The sequence below is a fragment of the Apis cerana genome, linkage group LG6, assembly GCF_029169275.1.
Source record: "Apis cerana isolate GH-2021 linkage group LG6, AcerK_1.0, whole genome shotgun sequence".
In the NCBI taxonomy this organism is placed as follows: domain Eukaryota; kingdom Metazoa; phylum Arthropoda; class Insecta; order Hymenoptera; family Apidae; genus Apis; species Apis cerana.
In genome coordinates, this window is record NC_083857.1 from 2,124,213 (window position 1) to 2,145,194 (window position 20,982).

The window sequence follows — 20,982 nt, forward strand, 5'->3', positions numbered from 1 at the left end:
TATAGCAATATTGTTGATTTAATAATTGAATATTATGGAATTTATTTATGTTAATGAAGAATTAATTAAATTAATTAAAGTATAGAGATTTGTTTTATATATATATATATATAATTTATTTATTTTTAGTAAATAGAAATTGAATTAATGTTATAAAATAAGTTATAAATAGAATTTTAGTTTTAGATATTTAAATATTTATCATGTTTTAATTTATTATATAATTTTATAGAAAATTTTTATCGAAATTAATAATTATTATTGAGATTTTATTTTAGTTTATCTTAGTTTTAAAATAAATTAAAATTATCATGATACATATATAATACAAATGACATATTTGTCAAATATATTTTACTTCGTATATTTATTAAAGAAATAACAGATCACATTTTTATTTTAAGCAATTATTTTACTTCAAAATAATTTAAATAAATCAATTTCATTATCAATAATTGGAAGTGTTAACATCAAGTAAATTATTTTGATTAATAAAATATATGATAATGTTGATTTTAAAATAGAACGGTTAAATAGAAATTTTAATTTTATATCAAAGAAATTATTATTTATATTACATTAAATTAAAAAATTAAAATATTGAAAATTTTATTTATAAAATATAATTTTAATTAATTTTTACATATGCTATGATATTCCTAAATAAGGTTTTTTGATATTTCTTTTCTGAATTTCATTTTGTTTCTTCTCTGAATGTTTTTATTCTTATTATATTTTTTTCTTTGCTAAATATTTCTTCCGCGAACTACATGATTTTGTATCGAAGCTTGTGTTATTCAGCCTTTTCAATTGAGGTTGAGATGGAAGCTTTTATCATAGATTATTCTTTACAATGCTCTTATATTCTCAATTTTCGTATTCGGTCTCTTTGTACTCTTCGTTCCTTCATACTATTTCATTCTCAAAACTTTTTAATCTATGGAAAAGCATAATAAAAGTTGATAGAGCTTTTTAAAATAAAATTTTGCAAGCAATTTTTAATATAATGCATATTTCTGATTTTTCTTATTAATAATTTCTTATATTTCATAATAAAATTAATTATTCGATTGTACCTATAAATGTATATATTAATTCTATTAGAATATTAATATAATTCATATAACTATTTTTTAGATTAAAATATCATAGATAATAATCATATAGTAAATATTAAATATTAATATTTTATTAAATTTAGAGAATGAAGTTGAAACAAAAAATAAGAGATTATGCGTAATCACGGCATAAAGAAATTATTTATAAATAACTTGTGATTGATGAAACGATTGATTTATCATCATGGTGTGCGGAAATATGTGTGTAACTAGCACTTACGTCGACAAGCGGGGGATTAAACGCTCGTAGTGCGTTGTACCATTACACAATTGCAATAATTCGAGATTACCCACGATGGTCCATATAGGTTGCAGATTGTTGCGTAATAATGCATAAGAGCCGTGAATACGTATTTCCTGTTACTGCGCGTTTGTGCGTTAACAAAGGATGGCTGGTATCTAGAATGCAACTGATCTGTTCCAACAACGAGCCAGTTAATACATATATCGGGTGTTTCAGAAACGAACGATTCTATGTATAAAATAAATAAAATATTTTAATTTTAAAATGTGTTTATTAACAATTAAATAAGTAATTTTGAAAGCGTTAAATGTTTGTAAATAATGTTATTAAATAGTTGAGCTTTTGGAGAGAAAATTTTGTTAGAGATAAATATAAATCAATTAAGTTTTGGAACAGGATTACTTTAATGGAATATTTTAATAATTCACAGCTCGGTGCGGGTAGGATTCGGCAGATAATATTTTGCGTAATTTTCTTTTATATTTACTTTTAATGTATATAACCTTCTATATATATATGGAAGATAATATCTGATACTATGATTACACAATTTTATTTATTATCTTCGAAAATCAAAATTACGAACACATACATGTAAATAAATAGGTATATATTTATTCGTACACATCATTACAATTTACATGAAAATCTGTTCTTATCACAATCAATTAATCGCTAACCCATCTTCATTATCTACGATTAAAATACGATTTTATCTGTCTCTATGAATTTCCGGTGAAATACGTGATACTTTTCACGTTATTAATTATAGAAAATGAGACTGATGGGATTAGATGGCTGTTGTTTCCTACGCAGGAAATTAAACAAGAATGCGTCGGTTGAAACATCTGAAGCCGCTTAAACGACGCTTGGTTACGTCTTTACAATAGCCATGATTCAGACTGTGTCAAAGGAATGTATGAAAGCCAAAGTCAGCGAGGTGAATCTGTGTAAGCTACATATGCGTTAATAGTAAAACGAATAGCGTCCTTATATAGATTTTTATTCCTTTATACACATATGTATATGTTCAACACAAAATTAGCTTTTCTTCGAAGCAAGAAATAAGAAAAAGAAAGAAAAAAAAGTTTGATTTCTATTCTTCTTCATTTATGATATTCCATCGATTATCATACAATATTAGCGAAATAACTACAATTATGAGGATTTATAGATTTTTACATAAATCAATTTAAATCGATTTAGTGAATCATAAATTCTTCGAAAATCTTATCGGTTTGCTTAATCGGGTTAAAATTTAGATTATAATTAATATTTATAATCCGTATAAAAAGATCCGTATAATTTGTATAAATATTGTACTGATCGATTCAATAGTCTGTTTATCTGTGCCTTATTAATTAAATTAAAAAATTTGAATGAATATTCATTCTTAATTGAGAATGCTTAAAATTATTTTATAGAATCATAGAATTATGTTTTATTCATGAAAATCTACTATTTAAATATTTAAATATTAGATCGTATCATCAAAAAAATTATTTCTTTTTTTTTTATATCGATGTTGAATCGTATCATTAAAATTTATTAAAATTATTTTTTTAATCGACAATCATTTGACAAGAAATATTAATTTTTCTATTATATAACATTTTTTTAATTTCTTAAAGCTTTTTATTAAAATCATGGTTAGTCATATACATACATACATACATATATGTATATATCAAATCAATCAATATTGTTCGATCGATAAATGTTTCTCGTTGCAAATTAACTTTGATTTAGATCCGAAAGTTAGCATGAATTAGATCTAGGTGAATCGATGGAACTTTAAAGCAAGTCAGAATTAGTCTTGATTGATTTTACTCAACTTTTAACGAGTCTACGTTGTTTTAGTTGAAATTACTCGAGTCAGTGAAACTATCCATTCTATTTGATTTCGCTCCATTTGCTATTTTATTATTCGTTTTTTTATTAATTAAAAGTAGTTAGTTTCGAGTGTATTAGCGATCATTTTTGATAAATTGGCATCGTTTCAATTTTTTCAAATGACTAACATGCTATGTATCTTCGAGGAGAAATATCTTTTTAAAGAATTTGACAAATATTGAATTATTTATAATTTTACATAACTCATTTATAGGATTTAAAAATTTTATCGCTAATCTAATTTGATTATCAAAATTATTTTATCATTTTATTATTTTACCATTTAAAAATATAAATTGCAATACAATTCAAAGAAGATTTTAACATTATTATTGTTTCATATTTAAAATAATATATTTCACGATAATAATTATTATATTAAATCGATAATACAGGCTTTGATTGAATAATATATAAAAAAAGGCATTTTTTATGGGAAAAAAAGAAATAGAATAAAATTTTTTCGTCTTTTTGAAAATCGAGTTTGAATATATTTTTCGACTACGAATAAAATTGACTGATTCTTAATTGCACAAATGAATTATCGATAGAAAGTTATTTTAAACAAACAACAAATATAAAATTAATTTTATTTCATTTTATTATCATTTTATTATATATCAAATCAATTTTATTTTAAAAATTAATCTTCGATAATGCGAATTTTAAAAACCATCGATTACATTTAATTTTTCGATATTGAATCTCGATTTTAGAAACGACTTAAACGATAAAACTTAATTTTTCTACATTTTTTTTTTCAAATAAAAAAATCGATTTATCTTTTATCGATAATTCTTTCGTATCTAACTGAAAATTAGCCAATTTTATTTGTAGACTAAATATTTTTAAAATTGATTTCTTCGAAGGTCTTTTAAAAACGAACAAATTTTATTCTATTTCTTTTTATAAATAATAATCCTTTGTATATTATTATTTACTCGAACTTTAAATTTATTAAGTTCTATTCTACATATTTTCTGAATAAATTTGCATTATTTGGCCATTGATAATTGATTAATTATGCAAACAATCGGAAGATGCAAAAATTCCTTATCTATATATCACGTACATCGGCAAAAGCAATCCGATATTCTTATTTATTATCATAAAACATTCGTGTACAGATGTGTAAGATTATATCAATTTCGTCATATATGTAAGTTTATATCAATTTCAAACAATTATTTATTTTTAATAGCAGCAATTTTTAATGTGGTGCATCGTGCGATAAGATAAAAACTCGAGCCCTCTCTATTCGTGGTAGTGAAATGCAATTGCGATAACGATACCGGCTCTTTTACGTATAACGTGCCAGTTTTGCAGCTAGACGTAATCATTTAGAAATACACAAGCTTTAACGGTTTACGGACGGAAATGAAAGCGAGATTACGCAGTTGTTGCTGTGCTATTTCTGCAAAATTACCTTTCGTAACTGTGTCCCGTAGTCTTTTGTTATTACTAACTCTTCGTATGTTAAGTGTCGACATTTTCTTCATCAACATTGGTACGTTTGATATATGAAAGCTGTTAAGGTTCAAGGAGATACGGAAAAAAGATTTAACTTATATTATTACTCGAGTTCGAAATTATGTAATCTCGTTATACTGTATAAGTTTAAAAAAGGAAGTTGGAATTCCTTGTTTGTCACGCGAAAAAAAAATTATAGATTTTTTTAACTACAACACGAGCGAATTATTACTCGATTTTAATCCTCTTCCATGTAATAAATCCCTAATATACAGATATCCGTTTAACGTTCCCTATATGAGTAGGATTAAAATGTCAGTTCGTTTTAAAGGAAGCTCATCTTTCTTGACCGAATCCTCCTCATTTTTCTATTCAATTTCTTCTTTTTCTTACTCCTCCTCTTGAATCATATATTCTTCTCGAGGCGAAAATTAATTTGATAAATTCTTCGAGAGATATATATATATATTAGAAATAAAGTAACTTTGAAAATACCATACTTTAAATTATTAATCAGATTATCAATTAGTGATTGAAAAAAGGACGATCAATTTCTACGAACACGTGATCCAAACTTCTGTCTCTTTCAAGATTAAAAATGGCGGACGGTTATTCTTACTGCTTCGTTCGATTCCCGCGCTTTCGGCCGCGTTTCGCTTTTTCGTTGTTTCGTCGCTTGTTTCCGTTTTTAACACGTTACCAGGCAGAAAATATGGCGATCTAGAATACTCTTAATGGCATTATAGCATTATACAAAATAGAATTGGGTGCTTGAGGGATTTCAGAAGCCGTAACAGTTAACGATGCCTTGGGCTACTTCGAGTGAGCCAGTCGAGCAAAATTTGATGGTGAGTCCGGATTGGCAACAGCATACACGCCCGTTGGATATATTTTTCTCTGTTCTCGTTCCATCATCGTCGGTTCACAGTCGGTTCAAGTTATCGCATACGAACGGATTGGTCCGACTTGTCATCGTGATATGTTCCCTCTCTTGCACGAATAATTTCTTCGATCGCGTTCGTTACAGAACAAGAAGAAGAGAAGAAAAAATTAAATTAATTGAACGGCGGATATGGCGGACGAGGAGAATAAGGAAGAAACTGATCGAGAGGAGGATAAGGAAGGGTGAGAATAAACGATTTTCTGTTCAACGATCGCGCGATTTTGCTTTTTCTTCTTTTCTTTTTTTTCTCTTCTCAGAGAATTCTCAGAGATTAGCTACTATACGAGAGTATCTTTCCTGTCTCGAGAATATATATATATATGGAATATAATACTTCAAACTTTCAAAAGTAAAGTTACTAGAGAATAATTTTTTTCAGATTTATCATATTTGATATAAATGAAACGACTCGTATCGAATAGCGCAACAAGTCTTCTCCCTGTTTTCTCTCCTCTTTTCTTGATAAGTCACATCTCTTATTCCCTTTTTCTCTCTCTCTCTCTTTTTTTTCTTATTTTCCACTTTTCAAGGAAGTCGTTAAAAAGATCAAAGAACGATTGCAACGGTTGAGACGGTCATTATTGTTGGATGCTGAATATTTAGAGCCGGTAATTAAATTTCACCTGGCCAATGTTTCTGAATTTGAATCGAGGGGCGGGGTTTCAGCGACATTTTATCTTTCACGCCATTTTTAACTTTCTTTTTTTTTTCCTTTTACCAATTCTTTGTACAGGTTTTGTACAGATATCAAACGCAATTCCATCGCAAGTTTTCAGATTCTCTCGCTGTTGCTCCTTTTCATTTATCTCGCTTTTTTCTTGGAACCCCTTCATTTATCCTTTTCATTCTCTTTAACGAACTTCTTCCCCTCCATGGAATTAAAATATGACTCCTTCAAAAACGTTTAAACGAACTCGAATACGATGCTCCTCGGCCGGGGTGCACTGTTGGGGAGTATTACGTATTTATAATTTAATTCGTTGCCGGTGAAGTTCGCTTTCTCGCTCGTTACGTGTTCGCCAAAGGGATCGTTTAAAAACAAAAATAGTTTGTAATACGATTCCGAGAGAAGCTGAAAAGTTTCTTTTCCAAAAGGAGGAAACCTTTCTATGAAAGGTAAATTATTCGATAGGATCTATTGTTTTTAAGATAATTAGTTTATTACTGTTGATTAACTTTACGATAACTGGGAAAACAAGTTTTAACAAATCGGGTTACTCAATTCTTTCACAATAGACGAAAAGAATTAATATAAACGGTAATAATGCGAAAGAATATTTATTATTTATTTTTTTTTTATATTTGGAATCGTTTTTATATTTGGAATATATTCTGGAAATTTGGAATATAATGTATCGCTTAATATAATTATATATATATATTTTTATATTAATTTTATTTGTAATATTTGATGTGTTATAATTGTAAATAAAATTTTTGCCTATGGACTATGTAATATCAAAAGTTGGAAAAATTTGAAGAAATTCAGGAGAAGAAGAAAAGCAATATATTAGATGATCTTATGAAAAGATTTTTTTTTCAGATAAACAATTTATCAAAAAATCGTGAGAAAATTTTTATATCACGTTTTTATAGATAAATAGATAATTTTACACGAAATAAAATTATTATTTTTGCAAATATCATATCCGAATATATTATATCTTTTGAATAATACGATATATATTTTTTTTTTTTTTACATATTAATTGAATATCCGAATTCGTAGTTGCATAAAAATCTGCAGTCTATTTATTGAATTGAATTTTTGAGAAACTAAGAGAATGTTATTGGTTTGCATCATAAGAGAAAATAGACGTTCGTAATAATTGCCTGTTTATAACTAGATTATAAATCTACGAAACAATGCAATTAAATAAATCAGGATTTATTCGAGATAAATTTAAATTATTGATAGACGAAAACTTTGCATTCGTATTTATTTATAAAAATATGAAACATATTTTACGATATTTTATCTTAATTCATCTCTTTCAACATTCATTTTATCCACATTCATAAAATGCTTTTTCATATTTTATTTTTTGTTGTATAGAAATTTAAATTATGATATATATATTTCAAAATAAAAAAAATATATTTTTTGGAGGAGTGAGAATTATCGATGTAAGACACGTATTTTAGAAAATTTATAAATTGATATTTAACGAAAAAGATTAATATATTTTTTATATTCTCTAGTTTTAGTATTAACATTAATTAGTATATTGAAATACAATAGAATTTCCATTATCCTTGTATTAATAGAATACAAGATTGTTGTAAAATAAAATTACAATTTTCAGATAATGAAACACGTGACTTTTTGAATTGATAGATTGAATTATAAAATTGAATCAATGACATAAAGAACAGTTTTTATCATAAAATTTAGCTTTTACCAAAAATTTTTTAATATATTCATCACACAACTTTCATTTCTTTTTTTTTTTATTATTTATTTAATTTAATTTAATTTTTGATTTCGTTTCAACAATTATACGAGTATGTTATGCGCTTAATTTCAAATTAAATATTATTTTCATTAATATGGAAAGTATGTTTATAGATTTGTGTAGAGATAATATGCAATTCGGATAGTAGAATGTTCCGTTAGTAAAATATTCCAGATAATGGAACTTGCAATACAGAAATTGTATCATAGTTTATATATAGGATCAGTTAAAATAACATGAAATTATAATTCTATTATCTGGATTGGACCATTATTTGGACCTGTAATTCTCATATACAGAGTCTGACCGAATAATATACACAAATGGATAAAAGTTTCGTTAAAAAATTCGTTAAAAAAATAGAAAAAGAAGGGAAAGAAATTAGAATTGGAAAAGTTTTTCGTTCAAAATTTCGAGAAAATTAAATTTGAAAACTTTTCAAGCAACAAATGAAATCGACTAATTTTCTATTGGATACGAGAAAACTATCGAGATTATTCGCGTAAAAAATAAACAAAAAAAAAATAGAGCGAAATTTTATCATTCAAATTCTTGTTTTTGATACGTTGAATATGTATTGTCAAGAAATTCGTATTTTCGAGATTATTTTTTAAATGAAATAAAATCAATTTCACTTATAGTAGAAAAATTTTTAAACTCGATTTCTTCAAAAACTTTCAACGAAAATATTTTGGCCTATTTTTTCCTCTTATATTTTTTTAAAGACTCGCTTATACTTATCATTCAACCAGATGCTAATCTAATATTATCCAATATTTACACAGAAATACAAATGCCTTTCACTCTCATTAGATATTAATACTTTTTTTTTCTTTTATAAAGAAATAAAAACCAATATTTACCGCCACTTGATTATCTTTGATCTTTCCAATCAAATGATCTCTTCTTCGTTTTTTCCTCGAGATTAATTCAGAATTCGAATTCCTCGAAGGAGAATTCTTCGAAATCAAAAGAATCGTTCGATGGGAAGGCCACCGCGTTTTTATAAGCGGCAGTTTCGATTCTCCCAATCGGCGAATCTGTTCCCTCCATTCGCCTCGTGGTGATATCAGCAAGTCCTTGAACGTGTCAAATCGAGCTGACACTGTAAAATGCAAAAATTTCTGGTAGCTCGGGGTGGTGGTGAAAGGAATACGTGGAAATTTATCGCTCCTTTGTGGAGAGAAACGATCCGCGCTTCCACACGCTTTGATCGTCCAACATTTTTTATTCATACGTTGAAGCTTAATCGTTCTTCTTCTCCTTCGTTTCCTCGTCTCTTTATCTCCGATTTTTTGTTCGAAAAACGTAACATATGTGTGTGTGTACATTCGACGATTATGTTAATCCCGCAATCATTAGATCGCTTCTCTTATATATATATATATATATATATTTCATTTCTCTTATCTGTGAACGCGTGAAGCGCAAAAACAAGGATTAATATAATAGAATGTCTGGTATTGTTTCGTGGTAATAATACCCGTGCATTTACGAATGGTTACGAAGGTGTTTCAGATGGATTACGTTGATTAGTTATTCGTCTAACTACACGTCAAGGTTGTTATAATACGGGAAATTGTGATTAAAAATAGTTTAATAGGGTACGATACCGTGACATTTATTAATCCTCTTGAAATACGTTCGTATTGTTTTCTAATCACAATGTAGAATTGATTTTGCTAAAAATATTATAGTGCTTGTTACACAATTCAAAGTTTTATTAAATTGTAACGATTGTAACGATTGTGTGATTATTTCACGTGAGATTTTTTTTATCAAAGGAATTTATTAGGTTGTATTATTCTTGTAAGTTTTATTCTGTCAACGATTTATGTGTAACGAATATATGGATAGAATTTTAATCAAGAATTTTAATAAGAAGCAAAGTTGATCATAACTTTTCGTATTAATTCGATTCGGAATATTGGTCATGGTGATTTCATTAATTAGAAAGATATTTTAGCAAATAAATTTACTAATTTTCGATAAATCTAGCTAAGAGAATCAATCTATATACATATTCATATGCTCGACGATATTCAATATATTTTTTTAACGTCAAGTAAAAATTTTTAAGCTGATTTACCACGTGAATATAAATGATTGAGATAATAAAAATTCGATGTTTTAATAATTATTACATTATATTCATTAAAAATTCTGATTTCTAAATTTTAATTTTCAATCGTTTAATTTAAGTGTCAAAAAATTATGATAACGAAATGGTTTCTCGCTTCTATGAATAAAATTTTACGTCATACGTTGTATACACGTATACCATTTTATATATTTTTTAAATCAAGAATTATCTTTCAGAATTTTTCTTCTTATTTTTTTTAGTTTCTTTTCGTATCCTTCTAAAACTCCTTACATTCCGTAAAATAGTTTAAGATTATCTTGTTCTTGGAACAACCTTGAATAATACTGGTAAGGCAATTAATGTACACTTATCGGTAAATATTTTCCGAGTATTTCTTGGCAATAAGGACTACTATTTCTTCTCTGGTTACGTTATATAAAAAAAATTTCATAAAATTTATACGTATTTATTCGTTTTTTTTTACAAAATTAAACGTGTAAGAATCGAGCAAAATAAAATAAAATAACAAATTGAATAAAAATTTCATAATTTGATGTACGATGAAAAAAGAAAAATTATTACATTTTTATAGGTAAGTAAAAAAGTGGCCAAAATAAAATGACAAATCGAAAATAAGTATTTTTATGATAATTTAACTAAATATTTATTCTTTATTCACGAATATTTCGTATTCGTTTTTTCGTGAAGATAGAAAATAAAAATTCGTTATGTACTTTAAGTTTGTATATTTTTTTATAATGAAAAAGAAGATATTGAAATTTTCATGAAATATTTTTAAATAATTTTTCTATAATTACGTAGGATCAGGACATGTAGATAAATACGACATTTATATTTGAATAATGATTATGCCTGAAAAATACTTTATTGCTTTACTAAATTTATTTTGCACTTCTAAGTTAAGATTAGAATTGTAAAACAGTTGTACGAATAGAAAAATATTAATAAAATAAAATTCTTAACGTGTTTTATTGTTCGTATCTTTTCATTTATGTTTCTTTTTTGAAAATTATAAAATATTATATAAAATTTGAAATATAAATTAATGTTTACAGCATATAATTTTGAAAAAAAGAAGATACTTGCAATTTAAATTATTTGTTCGAAAGTCGAACCACGATTATGACGTCAGCAGGATTCGATCATCAGTTTCTTACGTTATTGTTAAAATTTATATTATGTCATTATACGTGCACACTTATTTTTATATATCAAAATAGAATACTTATGGTAAAAATTAATTAATAAAAGATTACAAAAAATTTACAACATATAATATAATTTCATTTTTATAATTTATTTCGTGTTATCTGTATTTCTGAAATGTAAACAAATATTGAAAACAGAATGAGTTAAAGACACCTGATATTTTTGATACCTCTAGAAGAATCTTTCTGACTTGTACAGAATGTACAAGTAAGTAAATTTTAAAAGTTAGCAAAATAATAACAGTAAATATTAGCATAACATACACACACACATATATACATATATATGCATATATAACTTTGCTTTTATTCATTTTATGTATTCAAACTTGTTTTGACGTTTCTTAATGCGTCTTAGATCAAAATAACTTTTCAAAGTGCATTAATAATTTGATTACATGATTGTTAGTGATGTGCATACTTGGTTTCTTTTCTTTTTTCTCTAATATTAACAGATGACAATTGACGATGAATGAAATATATTTTCTGTACATGTATAAATTTCTATACATCCAGTCAAATATTCTTTTTTCACGCTAAAGATTATCGATATGATATCGATAATTTTTGATATATAAATGATATGTCAGATTAAGATATCGTAACGAATGGAAAAAGTGACTTTTCGTATTGAAACATATTATTAAAATATTGTTTGTAATAAATTACAAAGAGACTTTATCGAAAAACTATGTTTTAGTTAACTTTAGCCATCTTCTATTCATATTATTGATATCTTAACGAAATTTTAAATATGTCAAAATATTCATAAACAATTACTGTTATTCTTATGTTAACTATCATTATTATCATCAATAATAAATTTAAATAAGAAAGAGTAAGAATTATATTTATTTATTATCCTGTAATCAATATCGATAATCAATTCTTACTTCACGCAGAACGATCAAAAAATGCCACAATATCCTAAACTCTCGAGAATCCTTTTCATATCGATGTATATTATATTTAATTATTATTAACTCTTCTTTAAAAAAAAAATTAATTAACACGAACAAGAATTATTAACGTTTAATCGAAATTGAAAAAAAAATTAATCGTGTCCATTCATAATAAAACTAAATTACTAAACGAATATTAAGACTGATTAATTTTCTCGTTTCCTTAGAGATTCGTAATTTAACAATTGGCGATACACATACGTCCATAACGAATCCCTCTATTCCATACCGGTTTCCACTGTTTATATAGTCTTGTCGAAGGAGAGGGAGAACCAACCGGTGAGAAACGACGACGACACAAGGAAAGAAAGACGAAGACACGTTCATTATAGTGTTCCTCCTGAAGGCTCGAGGCGCAGTATGGCTCGCGGTATCGATTCGTGGACCTCCTCGTTAATCGATTCTCTGTGACTATCGATCGAAATTCATCCAGCCAGGAGAAACAATAAATACATTTATTTCTGAAACGGTGTGCGCGCTATGTGTATATATATTGGCGGTCGGGAGTGAAAAGTATCGAACGAAAACGAACGAGCTATCAACGGGTCCTTTGACTTATTGGAATTTGGTATCCGAGGCGGGAATATTAACGTCGAATCGAGCGTTGAAATGTGTTTAGATTGGAATTCTCGAGATTCGTCGAATATCTAGGAAAATATTGATATTGCCATCCGAAACTCGAACTTCATCGATCCCCAGATCTCGTTTGGGAATTCGATTCTTATTCTTGTTACCTGTCAGGTATTCAAATCTCGAATTCTCAATTTGAGAATGTTTATGAGATATGTTTTTCAATTTGTTTATCGTAGAAAATTTGATCGTGAAAGCGTAATATATTTCAATATATTGAAACGAAAAGGAATGGATCATTTTCTAATAAAAGATCTTTTTCTAACGAGAGATGTAAAATAAATTTGTTTTGGTTCTTGTGATCGTAATGAAACAGTGAAACAATGGAAATTAATTGGATTTAAAAATTGGAATTGAAGGATCGATAGTTTTCGATATATCATTAAGATATCGACTGGAGTTTGCTCTTATTAAAAATTGTTATTAAAGTATGTAAAAAATTGCAGAAAATATAAATAAATTTTATTAAAAAATTATAATTTGTAATTTAACTTAAGTTGTTTCTATGTTATTGATATTTTAATGATATTTTGAATATGTTAAACTTTTATAATAATTTTGAATTAAAAAAAAAAAAAGAAATTTTAGTTATCGATATCTTAACGATATTATTTATTGGTATATCGAATTTCGATGTTATTTATCGATTCAGTCAATTTTAGTGTCCGAGTTATTGGATTATTATGAAAAAAAGTATTTGAAAGAGATCGGGGAATATTGTTTTAGTAATGTTATACGATTTCAAGATAGATTTATTTTTCTTTTTATTTTGTAATGTAGATTTGATGTATCCCCCGGTTTTGCATTCTATCCAGATGATATTTCCATAATTTTAGCGAAACACAGAGGATTGCGAGATATCTCTTTTTCCACGGATTTCTAAAATTTAGATGATATTCTGCCAGAAACTATTGTAACTAATATTTACGATTGTTAAAATTTAAAAAGAAATTTAGAAAACTTAAACTGGAGTAGAAACGAATTGTATCTTTTTCCATCATTTTAATAAGTGAGATACTTCGTTCTGGAACTATAAATCGAATTAAAATTAATAATCGATCGTATTTGAATTATAAATTTATATTCATATACAAACCACGTGTCAATAATTGTTTTCGAATCCAGATAGAGATTTGCAATCTAATGTCGAATAAATTAATTTCACGTTTAATAATATACGATAATAATACTCCAATAATCGAGAAAATCTCTTAGAATTTTCAGAATTTATGCTTAATCGTGTTTTCATTTTTTCAATATACATATACATATACATATACGGAATATATACATATATATATATATATATACACACAGTGTTAAGAAACGTGTGTGAGATCTTTGGAAGGTGGATTTTAGTCATCAAAACGATGAAAAAAGTTTACACATATATCCGATAAGGCTAAACGAGTTAGCCTTTAAGTTTGTATTAGAGCGATATGGTAAGAAGAAATGCCTCAAATGGTGCGCGGCATCCAGTAATGTCGCTTGCGTAGCGGAGCCCCTCGATGAAAATAAATATACTGATATTTTTTTATATACAATTGATTATTTCAAATGAATTTCAATATAAAATAATATATAATATAAATATCGTGTAATGCAACTAAGAAATATTTTTATATCATTTAAAAAAATTTTAATTATACAAATTAAAATCTATGTTATTTAGATACAATCTATTTCAGATACAAATTATAGCAAATTCCACAATATTTGGAGTTATATGATGATTATTATTATTAAAATCCATAGAACAAATCAAAACATACTTCTATAAGATTTCAATTTGAATTTCAGATTATTAGATTATCCAATCAAAAAAATATTTATCTTTATTTCACTTGCACTAAATATTTTTTATTCTTACACAGAAAGAATAATAATAACTTATTAATAATATCAATCAATCTAACATATTAATATCACTTGTCCATAAAAAATGCACACATATCGCAATTTTTTTTTATGTATGCTTGAACGAATATTACAAATTCATTAATTTTATTTTCACACTTTTTTTTTTAACGAATAAACTGAATTCAGAACAAAGCAACAATATCTTAACAATAGGTAAGATTGTTGATCTAGGTATTCTTACTTGTTTAAAACACACAAACGTAACATTTTGAATTATTTATTATCTCATTTTTTCTTTCTACCAAGTGTTTCAAGTCTCTTTTTCCAACGCTCAGCATTCAATTGTTAATAACGCTATTTCAGTAATACATTGTCACGCCACGGAGAATTAGTTCAGAATTTGATGAAATAATACATATTTTTTTAAAATAAAGTTTTAATCAAATAATTTTCATATGAAATTAAATTATATAATAATAAATAATAATAATTTTATTCAAAGAGATTAATGTGAATAGTGAAAAAAAAAAATCTAATATGTAATGTGAGAAAGAAAAATGTAATGCTTATATGATTTTTTTAGTGGATATAAGATAGTGACATTATATTAAAATTATTTATATTAAAATATAAATATCGAATTTCAACTTTTTTGTTTAGTAATCTCATATTGGAACAAAAAATATTATATTTAACTGGAATAGAAACAAAAGTTTTTCAATTGATGCTTCAATTGCTTTATGAAATTCAAATTGATTCAAGTATCATTAATGAATTTCTTGTATATGCGAGGATAAGCAAGTTTGTGTGTAAAAAAATACATTCAATCTTTCTAATCTTATGGGAGTCTGCTTTGATTTACATTTATGAATTTTGGTAAATAGACAGATTGAATGTCATACAACGATTCAAGTATGAATTTAAATAATATGTTTGTACTGTAAAATAATTTATCTATGAATTTATATAAAGTGATGTATATATTAATATTCTGGAAACTTATTCCAGGTAAGATTTTGTTAAATAAGAATATACATTATATTACATTATACTAAAATTTATTTGAAATAATCAGTTGTATATAAAAAAGTATCAGTATATTTATTTTTATCGAGGGGCTCCGTTACGCAAGCGACATTGCAATACGCTACTGCCGCGCACCTAGTTAAACGTTCTCGCTCTTTCGCCGTTTCGCTCTATCTAATACAAACTTAAAATGCTTATAACTATGCCTATAACTCGTTAACTAAACATTATCGGACATATGAACTTTTTTCATCGTTTTGATGTCTAGAATCCACCTTCCAAAGATGTCTCATGTTTATTAACACTCTGTATATATATTCGAAAGTAAAATATTTTTTTGTCACATTTTCTGAATATATTTGAAATGCAATCTTTATTGTAATGAACAATTATTATTATTTTATGTTCCCCTTTTACGATGCATACTATCAAAATTTATACATCATGTGTTAACCGTATTCGCGTCCCGGTAATCTTTTTAATTTTTAAAATAGATGTGTTCGTTATTGGAATAGGAATAATTTATAAAAGATATGTTCTTTTTTTTTCCTTCGATGCATAAAAAAATATCCTTTCTGCGATCTCGATTAGTCGTTTCATTCAAATTCATACGCGATTTCGAAAAAAATAGTCGGAACGACATTTCGCAAGATTTAACGAGAGATTTCCTAATAGGAAGGGCAAGTTGATGTTACAGTGTCGTATGAATGTTGTAACGCACTATTACATACCATTGCACTGCAACTGTCGCATATGTTTAGCGTGCATTCTGTTCAATTCAAGCGTAACGAGTTTATGAATATATTTGCCTATTTGATAGATATTTATTACGGCTGTCAATATTTTTTCACCTCTTTTCATTTTGATCAATTTGATTAATTTCCAATGTTAATAATACAATACAAATGAATGAATTTTTTTGTTTATTTATATACGATACTTATTTTCACACATTGATGAAACGTAATAATTTTTTTTAACGTAAATCAATCGACATGCTACGAATTAGTTTCTTATTATTATTTTTTTTTTTTGATTGAAAGTTATAGCGAATGTTAATTATATTCCAATTTGGACGGATGTTTCAAATTAGAACTGGAAGTTGTAACGATTGAAAATCTATATTTTCAAAAGACAATCAATAACCGATCTCAATTTCAATAAAGCAAATGTTCAACTTTCCGCAAGTAGGTAGGAGAGACGTGTATTTGTACGATGGAATTTTCGATAATGGAATGATCAATTTTCTGATATTGAATTTTATATTTAAATTTATGGAATAAAAAATATAAAATATTTACTTTCAATTGAACTGGAACGATAAAGTGCTACAAATCATTATTCTCACCTCAGAATTAATTTAACATCCGAGATGTTTCTTACATACTTGGATTTGATATAACAATTCAATTCGAAAATTGTACATAACAATCCTTTTTATAGCTCGATACTTGTACAACCCAATTTCAATACGAATTTTAAATTTTAAAGTGGCGAGTGGTCGTAATATCTGTTAATGTCCAAAATTATTATACAACAGAAATGACGAATGTAATTCACATTGTGTGAATTTATTCGAGATACGTACAGACTGTTAATAAACATAGGACACATAGGAAGGTGGATTCTAAATTAAAACGTATTACATCAAACGATGAAGAAAGTGCATATATCTGATAAGACCAACAAGTTACAAGCACTTTACGTTCGAATCGGACCGATATGATAAGAATGAACTGATGCGCGGCATCCAGTAATGTCGCTTACATAGCGAAGTTTCTCAATCAAAAAAAAATATACCGATATTTCTTTATATACAATTGATTATTTCAAACGAATTTCGATATAAAATAATATATAATATACATGAATATCGTGTAATGTAACTGTGAATTATTTTTATATCATTTAAAAAAAAATTTTAATTATGCAAATTAAAATCTATGTTATTTGTGTATATGCGGGGATAAGCAAGTTTATGTGTAAAAAAATACATTAAACCTTTCTAATCTGAAATCTTATGGGAGTGTGTTTTGATTTACTTCTATGAATTTTGGTAAATAGGTTTAGATTGAATGTCATGTAACAATTCGAGTATTTAAATAGTAGGTTTGTACCATAAAATAATTTATATATGGATTTATAGGGAATGGTGTATATATTGATATGTATATTATATTACATTACGCTAAAATTTATTTGAAATAATCAATTGTATATAAAAGAGTGTCTACATATTTATTTTCATCGAGGGGCTCCGTTACGGAAACGACATTGCAGTACGCTACTGTCCAGCTAAAACGTTCTCGTTCTTTTGCTCTTTTTAATACAAACTTAAAATATATTATAATTCATTAATTAAGCATTATCTGACATATGAATTTTTTTCATCGTTTTGATGTCTATCACCTTTCAAAGTTGTGCTATATTTCTAATGAAATTCATGAGAAATCTTTAATGAAATTAACGATTGTTTCGAGTCGTGAACGAAACATTTTCTTTTTACCGCCTTTTTAAAAGAATTATTAAAAACGAACTTAGATTTGTGAAGCGTCGAATAGATTTTTCAACAGCTCGAATTATTTTCAATAGTAAAATAAACAATAATTTATAGTTTCCTAAGGGTTTCAAGAGCCTTCCTAAGGCTTTCAAGAGCCTTCCTAAGGCTTTCAAGAGTCAAGTGATTCCGCGAAAATAATCAGTGCATTTTTACATAGAAGAATCGAAGATTTCGCAATTGAGATATGAGTTTTCGATTTGATTAGATAAGAAATGCAATATAAATTGGAATTCAATCAGAAAACTACGAACAGCGAAAGTAAGTACATTTCACTTTGTTCACTCGAAACTATAATCGTAAACTAAAATCGTTCAGTTTTAACATTTGGATCCAGCTGGAAATAGATCCAGTCAAAGAGTAAATATTCAGAAGCGAACTGAATTCGAACCAGTGATTAATCAAGAATCAACCAAGAATTCTTATTAATCTATCAAGAAAGGTTTCATCTCATCATCGATTCCGGTAAGCGAATCTCCATCAACACTGAGATCGAACCATTAATAAAAGTAGAATAATGAGTGACCAAGAGGACACGGAACAAACTGTCTCAGATAATGAATCATCGGACAATGAGTTTACAAATTTCACCGTAATGAATCTGGTAAGAAATTTTATAGAAGACGCACGCGCATATAACAACAGAAGAATGGATGTTCCTTCGTTAACATCGATCGTCGGTCTCCCTTCGCACGTACAGCAACAGCACCCGGTAATTTTCTCTCAAGAAAACTTGTCGATTTTTGCGCTTCTGGAATCATCGACGAAATTCTCGTCGGGCGTCGTGATATCTTATCTATTCACATTGAAAGATTCGAAGGAACTCTCGTCGGACGCCGTGAAAAAATTAACAAAAATGTTAAACGACATGACAACGTTGGACGAATGGCAAACGGAAGCATTGAAATTAGCTGAGGATCCATTGTTTTCCAGGAAAGATTTCTCCAAGTTGTTAAATAACCAGGCTGATTATTTGAAGAGTTTTTCTTCAAATAAAGAGAAAAAGAACGTGCCATTATTCGATTCACTGATCAATAAGGCGCTTCTATTCTCTTTAATGACATATTCGTGCGTGACTAAACGAATCATAGAGTCCTATATAAAATTTATCACCGATCCGATAGGATTGGTGCAACCGGTAATTATCCGGGCAAAGCTGTTTTATCGAGATGTGCGGGATGATCCGATTCCTCCCAAAAAGTATTCCAATTGGATACAGTTTAAATCAGATTTAACGAAGTTGACAATTTTCAAATTTCCTTACGTGAAAATGAGTGTTAAGAAAAATATGGAATTGCACGGCTTTTTCCAGGTCTCCTCGAAAACTTACGGAGTGTGTATTTATTTGCGCTCTAAAGAAGCAAATAAATGGAAGATACGGCTATTCCGCGCTGAATTCAAAATGATTTCGAACGAGTGCCAGTCTTCAGTTACGTTTTCGAATAAACTTATGGCCGCACAGTTTCTATCCAAATTGATGTTAAGATGCAAAATTGAGACAAATGTGGAGCCTTGCAATTGCTATTATTGGTCGAATCACACCGATGTGCTTGCGCAGATAAAAAGCTCGTCCAACCAAGAAGAAGTTAAGAAGATACAAAATATATCCTATCCTCAGGCATGGCATGAAGTAAATTCGGACGACAATCCGGCCAATCTTGTATTGGACGGCTCGAGTTCCAAATCTCTAGAGAATAATTCTCAGTGGTGGTCAGGACCTTCTTGGTTGAATGATGAGTTGCCTGTTTCAGATGAAGAGTCAGCAACAGACAGCAACGAAGAATAGTTGAATAGACTTTAAAAATCTGCTTCACAGTTGCCACATGCCTCTCAACCAAGACCTTTTTATTAATTGGTTGCGATTTTAGATTCAGAGGAATATTTTGCAGGGGAATATTTTCAGATAATGGAACAAATTTCGTAGGCGACATTCGAAGAGCTATGCACTCTGTTGAAATAGAATCTTTCCGACCTATCCACAACCTAAATCCTTTGACTCCGGCGATCCTTTGATTTCCTGATCGGCGATGCATTGACAACAAGAGATCAAATTCGCCTCGATCGATAATCAGCTAATTCAGCAAATGTTCCAGAATTTTTGGCCGGAGTGAAGAATATTCACAACAGAGAAACAAATGGAACAAGTTGAAGAATCATCATCGGATGACATGGAAATTTGAATCAACGATTTCAAAGTGTTGAGGACGAAGCTGTGAATTTAATCTGTAAAAAAATTAAATTCGAATTAAATGAATTTTCCTGTAAAATAAATACTTTCATGAAACGTAAATATTATTTCTTTATATTTACCTTCAAATTTGGACATTATTGAAATAAATTATTTGAAAAATTAAACATTTTTTAAATTATTAAAATAATATATTATCTTATATTATATAAAATAATTCGCGTATTAATTTCTTTGAATATATAAGTAGTTTTTTTTTAAATTTTCAAATAAAATTTTCAATAAAATATATTATGTTTCAAATGATTATTCATTAGTTACCT

The 20,982-nt window shown here is 27.5% G+C and overlaps 1 protein-coding gene across 1 annotated transcript; it reads left to right on the forward strand.

Moving 5' to 3' along the window:
- The first annotated feature begins 12,768 nt into the window (after positions 1-12,768).
- On the forward strand, positions 12,769-20,761 carry LOC107993488 (uncharacterized). The gene is made up of 2 exons (XM_017049922.2): positions 12,769-13,139; positions 18,529-20,761. Exon 2 carries the CDS (start codon positions 18,989-18,991, stop codon positions 20,255-20,257), a length of 1,269 nt encoding a protein of 422 aa, XP_016905411.2. The 5' UTR covers positions 12,769-13,139; positions 18,529-18,988; the 3' UTR covers positions 20,258-20,761.
- The last annotated feature ends 221 nt before the right edge of the window (positions 20,762-20,982 follow it).